The following is a 19,067-nucleotide window of genomic DNA, read 5'->3' as shown; positions in this document are numbered from 1 at the left end:
TTTCGAGGCATTCTATTTGGCCCTCATGGAAATAGACGACAGAAATACTACTAACACTACTAGATTAGCATTTAGAAGATACTGCTTTAGAAAAAGTGAAATTTTTGATAATGCAATGGAAACATCAGCCTCTGAGAAAATATACAGTCTAGTGCCCGCGGTGACGATATTATTTACACATCTGTTTATCAATAACATAATAGATGTTTTTTGAAAATGAATATTTTTATTTCAAGTACATGTATACCTACTTACAAAAATGTTAATTCCATAATACCAGACATAACAGTTAAAATCAATACGTATTTTAACTTATAATTGCGATCAGTAATCATGAATCTTTATTATTAATAATAATAATGCCAATACATTTCCCTACATTTTTTATGTTGATAAGTCGTTTACTTGAAGCGCATTTCGCGTTTACAAATTACAATTCGCAGTCGGAATTCAACCTCCTTCCTAACTCGACAGTCGACAGGAAGCAGACGTTCGCGTCTCACTCCATAGATTTAAATTAGTCTGTGGTCGTCAGTGAACGGACGTCAAGAAAAATGTTGAAAAGTGTGTCAAAGTAATTTTATTTCACATTTTTTTTAATCACACGATTTTCTTTAAATCAATTCCCCAATTTTAGAATTTTAATGATTGAAACTGTTGTGATTTGTGAAGTTTTACTATTTGGCGCAATAAGATAAAAGTCTTAATCAGGAAAAATTATCGGGTAAGTCAGCTTTTCACATGATATATTCACGTAACAAAAAGAGAAATTTTTGTTTTTAATAAAATCAATCCCTAACTTCGTGAGAAACAATATTATAAAAATTATTATATATTCTGATTATAATTTTATTTTTTTTAGAAGGGATATCTGATGTGTAAGGGATATACATTGTTTAGAAATAATATTTTGAATAAACTAGACCTGCGTGAACATAGGTAATTAGTTAGCATAGAAATTCATGGCAACATTTAAGGAAAATTAATGAGCTTCCGATTAAAAGTGAAACTTGTAGACGTAAACTTTCTATGTCATTCAACTCTCTCTTGTTGACCTTGATTTTTTGGCACAGATTTTTATTTATGACCACATAGAAGAAGCCTAGTGTTACAAATATTTGCATTGTTAAACATAAATGTGTATAGTTAAAAAAACGAATAATATAGAGAAATATGTATATACCACAACTTAAGTTTTAGTATTTTATTTTAAGGGAAAAATTTTATCTTAATTAAATAATAATTATATTGTTAAATAGAAAATATCTTTTTTTCTAAAATTATTGTGGCCTCTAGAAACAAATTAGACTAAAACCAGATTTCTACTTTTTAGACAAAAAATACGAATACATAAACATCTTATTAATGAGTTTGTTTTTATCATGATCAGGATAATGTAATTATCTTACACATACTTAATCTGAAAATTAGGAATAATTAAATAATGGTTTTCTTTTAAGTAATTTGTTAATGAATCCCATTACTTTAAGTCAAGTGATAAATTATGAATATGCTTAGTTAAAAGTTTTATATTTAGCAGTCTATAGATAGATAAATTATATGGATGTGACATGTATCTTAAATTTAATTTGTCAGTCAGGCAGTGTTTAGATATATGTGATTTTATGATGATTGTGGTCTTTAAATATAGATAATATTCTAAAATTCATTTTGGATATATTTCATTGCATTTAAGAGATGGTGATGTACGCTACCAGTAAGCAATTAATACATCATATTAAAAAAGTTATACAAACAGAATACAATAACAAGACATTGAAAGTAGACTGTAGATAAGATCAGTTTATCTTAAACTGAATCAACATAAAAAGGGTAAATTCATACTTTGGTAGTAATTCAAATAATTTTGTTGTTAATGATCTATAATGAAGTCGGGAATTTTGTGTTTAAAGATTATTTTGTATGATTTTAATTAAAAAATTAATAATAAATTTATTTGGCAAGCAAATGGTCTTACCTATAACAGATTTTTTTAAATTATTGTATGTATAAGGTATTTAAAAACTCCTTGTATTTGTATGTGTAAAAGTTTGTGATTTTATATTAAAAACCTTTGTGAATTGTGGCATTCCACATACATATAGTGTAATAGGCTAAGTTAGAAGAAATTTAAAAAAAAAACAGAGTTTACCAGTTCAATGGGTTTTTTTTTTAAATAGAATAGTTTATTAAATATTTTGGTCATACAAGTACATGATTGAAATTTGATGATCTTTATTCTGGTACCGAGTTATTTCAAAACATTTCCTGTTGCATACAGATGGACTGATACCACATGAATGCCTTAAGAATAATAAACGTTTTGCGTCATACAACACGGAATAATTTATGACACAAAAGGTTGGTTGGAGTAACGATATTTTTGATTTAGATTAAGAAGGATCCTAAATTTTCGAAAATTATATAAAGAAAACATTATTTTATTATATAGGTATTTAATGTAACGAAAGTAATATTACTAGAATGCTAAAACCCGAGTGCTAATATGATCGATAAAGCAGAACATATAAGATTATTTAGAATATTTTTGTGAATACTAGATTTTGCGTAAACAAAAATATATTATAATTGTTAAATTTATTACAGAACTCTATTGTCTATATGACGGACTTTTAAAGCAAAGTGAATACTCAGAAATTGTAGCGAATTATATTTAGTTAGTCTTCATTTAGCCCGGATGAGTAAGGAAAACACGCCCACAATTGTTGTAACCACAATATCGAAATAATTTAATTATTGGCCTATGAATCAGTATTTTTGTGCAGTATATTTACGATCGCAATATATTTCATTTTAATTTAGCATGATAAGTCCCAAATTTATTATAAAAAAAATCTAAATTTTGAACCCGACTTTTGTTAAATGTGAATTCAGAAAGTTTTGACAATTAATTCTTGCCATTTTTAACAAAAAAATAATGTTATGTATCTATTTTTAAAAATACCAAAAAGCTGAAGGAGGAAGTTTACAATTCGACGTGCGCGTAATATTTGACTCTAATATTTGCAAGTTATGTTATAATACCATTATAACATTAGTTTAAATTTGTTATATATATACCACTTAAAATTGTATTTTAAAAAAAATCGCATAAAAATATTGTAAATTATATCGTATAATATAAGTAAAAAGTTCGAATCTCGATTTTGCTGAGTATTATTTGCGGTTGAAACCGAACATGCTACATTTATTTTCCATGTTTTTTTTGATAGATTAACATTAATATAAACAAGTCTAAGTGGTTTTGCTAGAATAATTACAATATTGAGTCAAAATTCGTGTATTGTACTGGACATTTAATTATAGTTTGTAGTTTTTTTTTATCTACATAAGACTGAAGTGTATTGATTATTAGATTCCTTGGTATTATTCTAGAGCGTTTAAAAAACTTAAATCTTGTTTAAAGAGACATTTTCTATATAAAGATTGGCATATGTAAGTAGTATCCGAGATAAAATTGAGCAGAGTGCTGATGGGAGATTGCGCGTACGCACACTAAAAAAAGTTTGTTACCGGTTTCAACAACTACTACTTAAAAGCTATTTATTAAATAGTATATTGAAGGGAAATGTCATTATGTAAGTTTAAAAAAAATTACACAAAAATTTAAAATTTACCAATCATTACTAGAAATGCAAGTTCGTTAACTGGTAGCGATTTGTTTGTTTTTAAAAGTTGTCTATATATTTTTTCTCTATTTACGAAATATTGATGGAAACATTTAATACTAATGTTTATAAATAAAGAGCAATACAAAAGAAATGGTGACTGATGATAACATAACTTATATGGTAAAGCAATGCTTGGGATTCTGTCTGTTATTATATTAAATCCATAAGTTTGATGCAAAGCCTAGATCTTCGTGAGTGCACACATCTTTCAGATTTAGACTAATGACTGCGTGAACCATGAATTCGTCAAAATTTTATTTTGGTTTAAGACTAAAGAAGACAATACTTTACGACAGTGGTGAATCGATATGTAGAGTTATATAAAATCTTCGAAACGGCTCGACCGGTGCTTATGAATTTTCTTATGCATATTCAGTAAGTCTGAGAATCGGCTACTATCTTTCAAAGCCCTAAGTGATATGGGGTTTAATTTTTTGGGGGGGTCATTTCTTTTGATTTTATTTTTTTATGATACAGCATACAAAAATACATACAACCCTTAATTGTCACCCCTCTACGAGCAACCCCTATTTTTATTATAGTAGATAGGTTTTATTGAACTAAAAATAATGTTTCCTGGAAATAATATACATGGCATAACGACGTTTGGCGGGTCAGCTAGTAACTAATATAATATATATTAGTTACGAATGGTCTTTTTCCCCACAAATTTAATTTTAATTTTAACTTTATAGAAGCTTGAAAGGTCAGAAATCAGCGTCTTCTTAAATATATCGATAAATGGACTACTAAAAAAATATATTTTGAACTACTAGTTCCTGAGATTATCGTGTTAAATTTAATATAAGGAAGACATACCTAGCGCTAAGACTGATCTTTCGTTGTTGCCTCGGCAAGTGTTGCTTAACTATATTTATCGGCACTCGATCGCGTTTAACTCTACGTTATTACGAAATAAAATAATTGATATATAATATCTATGAAATAAAAAGCACAGCAAGAGGTCTTTTGATTGAATTTATATGTGAAAGAAATCATTTAAGATTTCGAATAAATTTAATTAAAATAATTGTAAACATTTTAATGAACTCGTGCGAAATACGAATCCTTTGTCCTTCTAATACATCCTTATGTACATTAAAATCTTTGGCCTTCACAATATGAACCTGTAACCTTAGATCAGTTAGCAAACATGAATACATAATATGTCAACATAGACTGGTTTATGTGTTAATTATGTTAACAAGCTATATACATATTTTATGTGTCAAATATATGAAATCTTCAAGGTCAGGTTATTTTAGGGCATAGGAACTTTCGTAATATATTGAAATACTCTTTTTCGTTAAATGAAAGGCCCATGCGACATATATATATATATTTATTCCTATATCTATTTTGAGATAAACCCTACGATAGTAGATAAAAATTATCCAAATGATAGCGCATTACGTCAAATATTATTAACATTACATAATTTGATAATAAAAGAAGTTGTGACTATCATCCCTGAGGTCGTAGCTTCGATCCCCGGCTGTGCACCGATTTACTTTTTTTTCTATGCGCGCATTTGACATTCACTCGATCGGTGAAGGAAAACATCGTGAGGAAACCGGCTTGCCTTAGACCCAAAAAGTCGACGGCGTGCGTCAGGCACAGAAGGCTGATCACCTACTTGCCTATTATATTGACAAATGATCATGAAACAGATACAGAAATCTGAGGCCAAGACTTAAAAAGGTTGTAGCGCCATTGATTTATTTTAGTATGTGTATGGACAATATTAAGACAATGTAAAAATTGATATGACATTTGCATGCCTATTTATAAATGGCTGATTGTGCGGATATTTGTAGTTGATCCATCTAATTGTGCCACTATCTTGGCAAATTAACGATTTATAATTATTATTAAATCGCAATTCTTCTAACAATTTATATGTAAGGATCAAACGAATATAATAGAAATGGTTGTGCTTGAATTGTATAAAAAATATATATTTTATAAAAAAACGCTTCACGTATTTCAGCTAAAAAGTCGTGATTATATAAAACATAATAACGATATTTTAATTTCAATGTATCGTTACAAATATAAGAATTTTATATTAATAACTAATGGTTATCGTTTCGATAACCATTAGTGATGCATTAATGATGCATATTTTTTCTATTATTTTATTGGTATTAAACGACATATCATACTTGCTTATTAAGATAAAATGTTGTTATATAATTTAAGTTAATACATTAAATATTGTAGGATTAAACTATAATATTAATAGTTTACAGATTAGAGAAATATAAATCAAACTTGTGGCATAAATATACTAAATATATTTCTTTGTCCACAGACAAGATGAAGGTTTGGGGGGCGCACGGCGAGTTTTGTGCAAGACATCAGTGGGAGGTGATCGTGGCTACCTTGGCTCTATTAGCCTGTGCAGCCAGCGTCGAGCGTCATGCATCAGGGCAAGGGTCTGAAAGGTGCGCGGGTTGGGCCAGAGCCTGCCCCGGCCTCGAAGCCGAGTATCAAGCTGCAGACGCCGTCATAATGACCATTGTGCGCTGCTCCGCCCTTCTATACGCGTACTACCAAGTCTCCAATCTTCAAAAAATCGCCTCCAAGTACCTCCTAATCATCGCCGGTGTCTTCTCAACTTTCGCCAGCTTTATATTCACGTCTGCATTAGCTAGCTTGTTCTGGACTGAGTTAGCGAGTATTAAAGATGCCCCGTTTTTATTCCTACTAGTCGCTGATGTAGCGAGGGGTGCAAGAATGGCGAAAGCTGGCTGGAGCGCGGGAGAGGACCAAGGGAAGAGGGTAGGGCGGGCTTTATCGTTATTGGGACCGACAGCTACGTTAGATACGCTTCTAGCGGTTCTTCTTGTCGGTGTTGGTGGATTGTCAGGTGTTCCCAGATTGGAACACATGTGCACATTTGCCTGTTTGGCTTTGATGGTAGATTACCTAGTCTTCGTTACGTTTTATCCTGCCTGCTTATCGTTGGTGGCGGACTTTGCATCTGGTAAAAAAGATTTAACTGGCGATAACCCGTTCATGGAAACCGACTTGAAACCTAATCCTGTCGTTCAAAGAGTAAAGATGATTATGGCTGCTGGATTACTGTGCGTTCATCTTACGAGCAGATGGCCATGGGCAAGAGATAACGGAATGATCGACGGCTCGCTGAGCAACAGTTTCAAGTCGTCACCGCATGACAACGTTCTACTACACTCGTACATCAAATGGTTCTCTGTATCCGCTGATTATCTCGTAATTGCAACATTACTATGCGCTCTGATTATCAAATTTATTTTCTTTGAAGAACAAAGGAACTGGGTTATCGATATGAACGACCTAACTGTTAAAGAAGTGGTGCATAACGACAAACCGGTGTTTACGTTGGGGGAGGACGTGAAGGCTGACGCAGGCGTACAAACAGAGGACTTATTAGGCTATGATGAATCCGAATGGCCAACAATATCGCCAAGCTCTTCTGTTGCTAAATTGAACTCAAAGAAACGACCCATGGCGGAATGCCTTGAAATTTATCGATCAGAAGGAGATTGCACTTCATTGAGCGACGAAGAAGTTGTAATGCTAGTGGAGCAGTCTCATATTCCCTTACACAGACTAGAAGTCGTTTTATGCGATCCTTTAAGAGGTGTGAGATTGCGCAGGAAAGTAATATCATCAAGGTTCCAGACCGAAGACGCAATAAAAACATTACCTTACTTGAATTATGATTACAGCAAAGTGTTGAACGCATGCTGCGAAAATGTAATCGGATTTGTCGGTATACCAGTCGGCTATGCAGGTCCATTAGTAGTAGATGGAAAGCCATATATGATCCCGATGGCTACTACAGAAGGTGCCCTGGTCGCTTCAACAAATAGAGGAGCTAAAGCGATCGGATCAAGAGGAGTTACTAGTGTAGTTGAAGATATCGGAATGACACGAGCGCCGGCCGTGAAACTGCCAAACGTAGTGCGAGCGTTAGAGTGCCGCCAGTGGTTAGACAATAAAGAGAACTATGAACTGATCAAAGAAGCGTTCGACTCAACATCAAGGTTTGCTCGGCTTCAAGAAGTTCACATTGGTGTCGATGGCGCAACGCTTTATCTACGTTTCAGAGCAACAACCGGTGATGCAATGGGCATGAACATGGTATCAAAGGGTACAGAGAACGCATTGAAAGTCCTCAAAAAATTCTTCCCCGATATGGAAGTTATCAGTCTCTCGGGTAACTACTGCTCAGATAAAAAAGCAGCATCTATAAACTGGGTAAAAGGGCGAGGTAAGCGAGTTGTCTGCGAAACTACAGTCTCTGCTGAGAGTTTACGTACAATTTTAAAATCTGATGCAAAAACGCTGGCGCGGTGTAATAAAATCAAGAACCTATCGGGATCAGCGCTAGCTGGTTCTATTGGCGGTAACAACGCCCATGCTGCTAACATGGTGACGGCCATCTTTATAGCTACAGGACAGGATCCAGCTCAGAATGTAACTAGCAGTAACTGTTCCACCAGTATGGAGGTTTGTGGGGAAAATAGGGACGAATTATATGTTACTTGTACCATGCCTTGTCTAGAAGTCGGTACTGTAGGTGGGGGGACAGTTTTGACAGGTCAAAGCGCGTGTTTAGAGATCCTAGGCGTTAAGGGGGCCGGCGTAAGACCAGCAGAGAATTCAGCAAGATTAGGTTCACTAATTTGCGCTACTGTATTAGCAGGCGAGTTAAGTTTGATGGCTGCCCTCGTGAATTCCGATTTGGTAAAATCTCATATGCGGCATAACAGATCGACGGTGAATGTCCAAGGTTCAACAAATGATATGACATTAAAAGTACCAAAGTTATAACGTGGCCTTTCATTCGTTTTAGAATATTTAGTGCTTGGCTGAGGCTTAAACTGTTTGAGGCTTACATTTTGTTGAATAATCTTCGTGCTTCCATTTTGAAAGGTAAAACTCGAATTTGAAATAATTCTTTGCTGTTTGAGTTTGGAATAGGTTTTGTAACCTTACAGTGCGCAGTTTTAGTAACACATTGCGATTTGTTTTAGAAGTTTTAAGGATTTTTTCGGTATTAACTGAATACTGTTGTTGCACAAATTGATACGATTACGTACTTAACAGTTTATTGCCACGATTTCAATAAAAATATCGTTTTATTATGTAAATCGCTTAATGTTTTTCTTGACGTTCGTAACTGAAAGTGTTCCTAACGAACCTTGGCAAATTAATGAATGCAAATTTTGTAATGTATTTGCTGTAATATCAAAATATGCATATGATAACGTCTTTCCTTTATAGGATATAAACGCGAATCTATTACTTGAAGTTTCGCTTAAATCCAAGGTGTCTCAACACAGCTTTTCGAAGAGTCTAGGTTAGTAAATTCGCTTTTAAATCCGACAAAGTTACAGTGAAAACAGAGAAAAATGGCAATTATTAAATTATCCTACTAGTTATTGGATTGAAACACTTCTTTTATCATTCAAAGGAATTCGTGTTATCAAATCCAGCTATGTCTTATGTCATAAATCGTTACATGAAGTTCGAGTTATGTATTGGCATTCGGCACATATCAATGAATACCATTTTCGATGTCATTCAAGTGTTAAGTGTTCCAAATATAGGATTGGATTGGATTGACTTGTGGTTATGTCTTTAACTAGAAAAGTACTTGGGACGTAATTTGGCAAGATATACGTCATAGCAAGAGTACTAAAAACAATTACTGCCTAGTTATTGTAATTTTTCTTTAAAGTGACATAGGCAATAATTTTAAATTAAAAACTTTATATATACGACATATTTTGGGTTGTGTTTGGGATGCATTTTTCATCTTTAATAGAACGACTGTATTTCAAACGTGATGTCGTTTCGTAATGCATCCTTGAACAGTCTCAGATTGCGTATTTTACGCTAAGAACAAGGCCTCTTACGAAAAATGGTTGACGTTAATTTTGGCGGGAAATGTCAACGACGGTGTGACTTTAACAGAATGTGGTCTAATTACAGTTGTGTATTTATGACATAAAGTTCTTTACAAATTCTTAAAAACGTTCTCTTTTGTATAGATTTAATATGGATTCAGCTATATGAAACCATTTTAGGTATTAAAATGCGAAGGAAAATTGTGACCTGATCGAAAATTTACAGTGTAGACGTTGACACTTCTATCATATTCCATTCTTACCAACTAAGTGAAGTTGATAACATTTGTTTCTGACATATCGAAATGCAACAGTTTTTCTACGCAATTTGTGAATACTATTTAACGGTTGGGTTTAGTTTCAATACAGTAACATAATAATACAAACAAATATTTCAATACTAATATTTTTATAATTTTTGTTCTTGGAGTATTCATATGATTGTGTACTGGTTTAATAAGGGAATGGAACGGGAATCCCACATTGTCAAGGTTGGTCACAAAAATAGCCGTGACACAGTGTAGTTTTATCCAAATCGAGTTTGATCAGAATTGCAATATTCAACTTACGGACACCCTAGAAAGTAAAGTATGATATAGAAAAATGTCACGTAGTTAGAAAATGTTAGAATATATAAAGATTATATATTATTGTTTGTTAATGCAAATTTATAGAGATGTTTTATGTATTTATTTAAAAATATCGATTTATATACGAACGAAGAACGTTTGAAGACGATGCAACACCGATCTGTCCCGATGGAGGACTTACGTATAATTTTATAGATAGTAGACTGATATTATAAATCTAAGTTAATCTTAAATATTTATTGTAAATACAATGGGTGTGGCAGTCACTTAAATAAATTAGAATTATTTTTAGTAGTGTTTTATTCGCACATCGATTACCTAACGTTGACACGGAATTCTTGCACATTTGTCCAAAATCTAAAATTACAATTTTTGATTTTTGACGTACCTATAACTAACATACCGCAATAACGTATTTTATAAACTGTATTCGTGATATCTCTAAATTAATCCCAGAATGCACAGACATGAATTGAAGACAACTACTCACTCTCTGTGAGATGTGGGGTCTCTGCATCTTCTATAACATTTACCACGGAGTGTTCAGAGGAGTTCCGGTTATTACCTGCAGGTGACTTTCAAATACCACCGGTATCGCCTCGACGTCCTTCGTTTCACAACGTCAAGACTATGTGGAACCCACAGCCTACAAAATACTTCATATTTCCGAACCAATGCGACTTAGGGTCCTATAAGACATACCATTTCCTATAAGTTCCTACGTTGGTACACTACATTAAATAGCCCTTAATTAAAATCAGACTTCTCAGGAATTTATCGCATCATGACGGGTTTTCCTTATCAATTGTGTCTTGAATTTTAAAACTTGACTCATGATTTATCAACTATCATTAATTAACACTGAATTAAATCTTGACGCTACACTCGCTCAGAGATAAATTTAGAACAATTACACATGGTTTAATCTTACTAGCAAAGTTGGTCACATCATTTTAAAGTAGGTATATTCCTTCTTCATGTAGCGTTACGGATATGCTTACTCATTTAGTTATTTATACTCGTATACTTAGAGAAAGATACTTGTGTTCTTGACACAAGTATCTTGTATTTGAATATTTATTTACTATACTGACAGTAACTTAAAACTAATGCAATAGAAAACTTAAACAAAAATTAGACTAAGAACATAATATATTATGAAATCTATAAAAAAACAGAAAAATAATAAAACCTAAACCTTTTTATAGTAAATTATGAAAAATGCGATCCTTGTGAATTCAGACAGTGTAAATAGTCTTACGTGTAATAGTATCGAGGATGCATAAATGGGTATATACCTACTAAGTACTGCTTCATTTAAGAATAGGTTAAAACAACTATTCGAGTAGTAAACCTTGTATCTTTCTTCTTATTTTGGCTACTAGTATGTGTTTTGTTGTCGTTCTGCCGATCTATAAACTTTTTATTGTCTACTTAAATATTTTGTTCTCTGTCATGTCAAGTTTTGTTTTGCCTTATATCCTTTTTTTATCAGTGAAATTTTTTGTGGATATATCCAATGCTTTAATTCTTATGTTTATATTTCTTTTCTGACTTCTACTTTTAGAGATGTATCTGTTTGTTTCCCATATGAATAAATAAATAAATAAATAAGTAAACTGCTAGGAATTATCATCGCTTGCGACGCCGAGTGTGATATTTGGCAGTCGCAGCCCCGGTCTTTCCAACACTACGAATTCTTTACCCTACGGAGGGTAGACTACTTTCAGTAAAAAAATATCTCTAATCACGAATCAGAACTAATGCTATTATTATTATTTTATTATTTACTAGTAATCTTACAGCTAACATACACATTATAAAACAAAACACTTAGTCAATACTATATATATAAAAAAATGAATTAAAGAAAACTGAAATTTGAAACAGCAAATAATAATTAAGAAAGAGAAATATTGTTTGGAAGAGGTAAGTTCTAAGATGTTTTCTTGACGACTGTTAAGATGTTATTCAGAAAGAAGTCGAGGATGACGACTAGGTATGATTGTATTTAAAACATCTGTATTGGAGTCATCTGGATAGTGAGAAAAGTATCTGAGTGAATAAAGTGTAAAGGCCAGCAACGCACTGGTGAGCCCTGTGGGATTGAAAAAAAATCTTCTATAAAAAGAAATAAAGTTTCACGTTCAAAGTTCACGTATCGACTGTACTGTCAGCTGAAGCGGTAGGGTCTCAATCAACCCCAAGTCACAAGTGTACAAGTGGCCTTGCATTGAAATAGCCTTTGTTTTGTACTATAGATATTATTATGTATAATAAATCTTAAAACTTTTCACTTAAATCACTGTCTATTGTCGCCGTATTAAAATCTGTGTTGCGTAGTTAATAGGATCTCAGCGAATAGGCGATGACAGCGAGAGAGTGCCCTTGACAACAGTAGCGGATTTACTAGCAGGTTGAGTAGGCTGGAGATTTTTAGGGCGGCAAATTTGGGAACCGACTTTTTTGCTACCTCATAAAAATTCAAAAGATTTCTGCATGACACGTTTTTCTAATGTTTTACAGATAAACTGCAAGTATGCTAGTAAACAAATAATTAACAAATTCCATTAGCACGTGGGAAAGTAGTATTCTCAACGATTTTCCTGTCTCTTAAATATATAATATCAACTTGACATTTGAAGAGTAACAATAGGAGGAAAATGTTTAACATGAATTCAATTGAGTTATTTTTACTTTGATCTTATGAATATCAATGGCATAAAATGCCTGAACTTTGATTTTGTTAGGAGCACATTAGAATATACATGCACTGTTGGTTGTTAAAATAAATATATTGAAGCAAATAAATCCATAGAGAACAATCAAATAAAGTTAAGCTGTAAGGATTTTCGAAAGTATAGTAGCTATATATATGTCGCAGCCAACTAGCTTAATTCACCGTTCAATTAACAGCCTAGCCGTAGAACTAGCGGCCTGAAAGATGTTCAGCCAGTTGATCAAACAGCAACACAAATAGATAAATGACGTTACATTACTTGGCTAGCCTGTTGACTGGTAATTTAAATTTAATTCCATTTTGAGCCACTCTCAAACTCGAAACGAAACTCTTTAAACTGTCAATATGGCGTCGGAAAACCACAACTTTGATGGTGTTATCCAAATCATCATTTGGATAACACCATCACCAACAAGTACAATGGAAGAGAGTAGTAATAATAGTAATAATGTGAATTTGACTTAAGCAATTTAATTTTAAAAGAAATATTTTTTATGTCATATGTTTCTTTCTTTCTTCTCTCATCATCTTTTTATTTCTGCCCAATAATGACTGTATCGTACGAATGACTTAGCCAGCCAGTTTATTAAATGTTGTAACAAACGCTACGGCAATACAAATAGATTTCAGGCCGCCTTTTGACTAAACGGCGCCGTTTAGTCAAAAGGCTAGGCTTTTAATTGAACGGCTAATTAAGCTAGTTGGCTGCGACGTATAGATTCCTGCAAGTACTTGACGTTAACAATACGACCTGATGTTTTTACACGCTATTTTCAACGATTTAATGGACTGCGGTTTGATAAACATTACCAGTAAATAAATATATTTAATAAGTAAAAAATGCTTTAATAATAATTTAAAAAGCTCAGCCTGTATCCTTTATTAGGCATAATATACGTATTGAATATATTATAATTATCAATGCTTCCTACAATTATTTTTAAATGTGTATTCCGTTTTCGTGTATAATGAAATTAGTTTAGATATTGTAAAATAATTACCTGTAGAAATACTGATAACTAAATAAATAATTGGATAAAGCTAAAGCTATTTTTTACTCTAGATTTGCTGTACATTTGTACCAGACTACGTAGATTGATTCAAAATGTGTTTAAGTTGATTCCCGCCGCATGTATGAATAAAACTTCCCATTTTTTAGGGTAAAAGAGGATTTATATGTATATTAATCACTACATAATATAAAACAAGTATATCCTGCTTGTACATTTTCTATGTACGCTTAGATATTTTAATTTTGTAGTTAATCTTTGACCTCGGGCATATGAATAAACAGTAGCTACAGCCCAGATCATCTTCAATGCCCTCTCGGTTGAGGGTCATATGATGAAACCACTAGGCCAACACTGATCTTCTTTCTTGGATAGATGGTGAACAAATGACCACCGAAAGATCTTTAATCAAGATTGTTAAAAAAGACAATAATAATAATGTAGTGTACCAATAGTGTAGGAAATTGTCGCACAGGCAAAGGCTAGTATTATAACTTGTGAAAATTATTGCAGTAATGAATCGTGAAATACATTAAAAAATGAACAAAATATTTTAAACAAAACAATGTTAGCAGTCATACTTAGTTCATGTTACAATTAATAATCAATTCAATAGAGAAGTTTAAAGAACTTCTTAACTAATGTAAACAAAAACTGAACGAAGGCCTTAAGGTGACCCAATCAAGGGATTATATGTGGAAATACCACTATTATGCCTATTAATTTGTATACATACAAACCTGATTCGATCTCATACACCATGCAACGGCTTGCATGAATTAATTTATAAATGTATTAAGAAAAGTTTTCAAAAAGTAAAAAAACATGCAGTTGAAACCACGGAATAGTCTATTTGACTATCGGTCTGGGCTTTGACTCTCACGGCTTCATTTCAAATTTAGGTAAATTTCGACAAAATAATATAATTGATTGAAAATAGCGCGGTAAAAATAGGAGAATCCTTAAAAATTATTGCGTATTGCATTACACTATAAAATAATTATTATTTTTCTATAACATATCACAGAGTAAGTCATAATTAAGTAACGAGGAAGGATAAACGCATATGAACATTAACAAGCCATATACATAATCTTATTTTGTTTAACCCATCAAAAACCTACATTCCATTAGCTGTATAAATTTTAAATACTTCCTTATAATACCAGAATCTCATGCAGCAAGAACGTACACAAGAAATTCCGTGTAAAAGTCAAAATATTTATTTGAAATTTTCAAATGTATGGTCTTTATTTATTTAACAAAAGACATGTAAGCAAATATCTAAATGGGTAGTTATATAACAAGCCAACATGCAAGTCGTAAAGCATTAGTTAATACTATAAAAATTGTTTGGTAATTTTTAAATTGCAATTAACTTTTATTTATTTTGTTAATTTTCCATTATATTATAATAACTTGACCATTCCACGACAGCATGATGTCTTATACAATAATATTTATTTTTAGAATCGTTTAACTTTTTATATAATTTAAAAAAAAAATGTATATTCGCTTTGTTATTTTTAATCATAAAAGGATTTACTTTTACTATTACCTCAACCTATATAGATAAAACAAAATATTATATAATGTATTGTACTTGTATAAGAAAAAATATTGAAATCCTTAGAGGCTAATTCAACATCTTAAATATGTGTTATTATTTTAAAATGTACATCGTAGTTGTCGTTATCGCTCGTGTCGTGTGTACATTACTAAATTTCATTAAATATTTCAATTTATTATACTTAATAAATAAAAAATAACATCTGCTGTTTTCTTGTGTATTCCGATTTTATATTAAACTAGCTGCCCCCGCGAACTTCGTTTCTCCTTAATGTGGTTTTAGTTAGCCTTAATACCGTGACACGAAAGAATAATTTCACTGTATTATCGTCACTATAATTTGAATTTGATTTACACTTCGGCCTACGTAACACGTGGTTGGCTATGCTAACACCAAAAATTAAAAAAAGTAATAATTAAAAAAGAACTAATTGAATTTCACGGTATTTCGTTTACTACAAAATATATTCAATTTGTACTTTAGGCTCAATTACACGTGGTAATCATGATATTGAATTGTAGCTTATATGACACGTTTGTCGGTTCACTATAGCAGTGCCATCTATTGATTACCTACTCAATCCAGTCGAAAAGTATCGACATCTGTTAGAATCTTTTGGAGATAACAGATAATTGTGAATGTCAAGTAAATACAGACAAATAATTTGAAATAAAATAAAATTGCGACTATAATTAAAGATCTAAGCTATCCTATCTCTTAAGTTCCAGGACCAGACTGCTCACGGTGTGCCAATTTAGTAGTTTAGTAGTCCATCGCGGATAGACATAGTGACAGGAGATTTATATATATTAAGATTAAAAACATTCAACAAAAGTAATTTTTATTAACAACCTTTACTTTTAACATTTCTTATAAACTCTAGTATAATATTCGATTCCATTTTCAGTTTGCTTATCGCTAACAACGCCATCTTCGTTTACAAGTTGGAACTGTTTTCTATCAAAATCGGGGAAAAAGGTATCACATTCAAATTTTTTTTGGATCTCTGTTAAATATATTTTCTCACAATTTGGGTGTTCAATGGCTGCCTGAAAAGAAAATGAAATTTGTATCTATTATTTTTATTATTACACTCGTTACATATTATTTTATATAAAAATTATAAGAATTAATATATTAACCATTAAACAAATGGAAATAACCATATTAAATGTATATATTACAAAAAAAATATAGACTGAGAGCGACATCTATTATTACTTTAAGGCAAGTCTGATTCATCACATTAAAGCAGATGACGAAATATCTTAAAACATAATAAGCAATATTTAGAAAATCAAAATAGTCCTCTTACTAATAATGCTAATCTCATAAAATCTGTTCTAAGTTAAGGAATTATATAAACATCCAGTAATAACAAAAAATAATCTAGTGGTGCTAGTAGTGTTCACTAATTTGTCTTCTATAAACAAGTAGACAATTAGCCTTCTGTGCTTGACATGTCATCCATTTTAGTTGAAGACATTCCTGTTTTTTCACAACATTTAGTTTAGCCATATCAAGAAATAGCTTATAAAAATATATTCATGAAAAGGTGAATGTACAACCACAGGATTAGGCAGTGCATGGTCTGGCAACAGGGCCAATACATCTTAACTATTTTATCAAGAGACAACTATGTTGAGTAGACAGTCTTACAAATTTAATTGCGTCTATCTATATTTATAATAAATACTGATATCTTAATAAATAAAAAAATAGTGTATGAATGAAGTGTTGAATGTTGAAAACATAAACTATAGCTAGTTTTTTCTGTCCATGAGGTTGAATTTAATATGAATTTGTCATAGAACTCATTTATGAATGATATTATTTTGTTTATGGAACAAAACAAAATTTAAATTGAACTTACTTTATAGATGTGTGAACCACCTATAACCCATGCAGCTTCAATGTCGGAACGACTCTCTATAAACTTAATAGCTTCATCTAAATTGTTTACAACTTCTACACCATTTGGGACCTAGAAATAAATGTATATTTGTTGGCCACAATTGTAAAGTACTGAATATAAAATTCATCTATCTATATTGTACCAAGATTTATAATGTGGATCTTTTATCCTATAGATAGTGGATGTTAAATTTACCCCTTTTTTGACATCATCAACATTTCTAGTTAGGACAATATTAATTCTGTCAGGCAACGGTTTATATTTTGGTGGAATGCAGTCCCATGTTACTCTTCCCATTATAACAGCATTCTGCCTGGAGTTATCCTGTACTATAGATGTCATTTTGGTGAAGTATGCCATCTCATTTCTGAAAGTACCATTAAGTCATAAGAAAATGAGTTTTAATAAGAAAAAACAACATTATTCTTTAGACGGTAATTATTATATACCTATAGAAATTTATTTTCAGAGACAGTTATTCCACTGTCTGATGTACATAGTGCTGATTCTGGACTTTTCTTCACGTTTAATTTTTTTATCTGTGGCAAGCTATCGCAAAATTTAGAGTAATAATAAAATCGTACCTACTTTAAACGCCAAGGAAGAGTTCCATTTACACCGATTCCCATATTTTCGCATGCTGCAGCAATCAAGTTTAGTTTGATCTTTGTCATAATTATGAAACGAGATTTTAAGATAAAAAGCTATATACTAAAATTCACTAAGCACTCGATTGAATAAGTGAATGAATAATGAGGTGAAAGAAAAGTTTCGATTTCTATTTTCTAACATTCCAGTTTCTGCTTTCCCGGCAAAATTTTACCGCTCTAAAATGTAAATTGTAATGATTTCAATGATTGTCATTTACATTATATGACAGTCTTTGATTGTCATAGTTATCTGTATAAACAGACAATGCACTCAAAAATTATTAATACTCTGTAGAGTTGTATCGCCTAGACTGGGAGTAAACTACACGAGATAACAAAACTTTAACGTATTTAAGTTTTTTGAAGCCGTGTATTTTATTAAAATATGAATAAAGTTTAGTGTTAATGCTAGAAATCTAAGAACCCTTTAGACAATTGGGTCACGCATATATATTTTCTGTCTGGTTTGCTATTCTCCAATACAGTTTCAGTTTCTGAAGTCAAATATCAAAATAACAAGGTCACACAAAAAAACAATCGTGTATTTGTTCCGTACACTCAAATAATGGTTTTTTTAGCGAAACAAAAACACTGTCTCACTGTCGTAGTAACTCTCATATGAAAACCTCATCTAACAGGTACTTTTTTATTAATATTATGCCGATAGTTTTAACTTTATGCCAGCTTCAAGTAATAGGGGAAACTACACACGAGAAAAAATAAACAAAGACATCAAAAGAAAACAGAGGGATAAGCTAGTTAAAAACAAATACACATGTACATAAACATATTACATCTTAAGCAGGTACTTAGCTAAGTTTTTTACAGTTTGAGGTTTATTAAAAATAAACACATCATCTGTGTGGCATATAGTTAAAACTGTTGCCATAATATATATATAAAAAAAATAATGAACACATAACATTTAATATTTAGGATTGGAACTAAGAATCATCAATAAATTTTGTATATTGCTCTCGGACAGGAAAATTACCTA

At 31.8% G+C, this 19,067-nt stretch overlaps 2 protein-coding genes across 2 annotated transcripts; one reads left to right on the top strand and one right to left on the bottom strand.

The window, feature by feature from the left end:
* Positions 1-441: 441 nt before the first annotated feature.
* LOC123717059 (3-hydroxy-3-methylglutaryl-coenzyme A reductase) lies at positions 442-10,473 on the top strand. Its single transcript, XM_045672832.1, has 2 exons — positions 442-724; positions 6,007-10,473. The coding sequence occupies exon 2, from the start codon at positions 6,012-6,014 to the stop codon at positions 8,514-8,516; it is 2,505 nt and encodes an 834-aa protein (XP_045528788.1). The 5' UTR covers positions 442-724; positions 6,007-6,011; the 3' UTR covers positions 8,517-10,473.
* A 5,856-nt stretch (positions 10,474-16,329) lies between these two features.
* LOC123717222 (dihydrofolate reductase) lies at positions 16,330-18,240 on the bottom strand. Its single transcript, XM_045673111.1, has 4 exons — positions 18,009-18,240; positions 17,616-17,787; positions 17,379-17,489; positions 16,330-16,554 (listed from the first exon to the last, which is right to left on the bottom strand). The coding sequence occupies exons 1-4, from the start codon at positions 18,092-18,094 to the stop codon at positions 16,366-16,368; spliced, it is 558 nt and encodes a 185-aa protein (XP_045529067.1). The 5' UTR covers positions 18,095-18,240; the 3' UTR covers positions 16,330-16,365.
* Positions 18,241-19,067: the final 827 nt, after the last annotated feature.

Source organism: Pieris brassicae, chromosome 12, assembly GCF_905147105.1.
Source record: "Pieris brassicae chromosome 12, ilPieBrab1.1, whole genome shotgun sequence".
NCBI lineage: Eukaryota > Metazoa > Arthropoda > Insecta > Lepidoptera > Pieridae > Pieris > Pieris brassicae.
The sequence above is the reverse complement of the archived record's forward strand: the minus strand, read 5'-3'. Positions and strand labels throughout refer to the sequence as shown.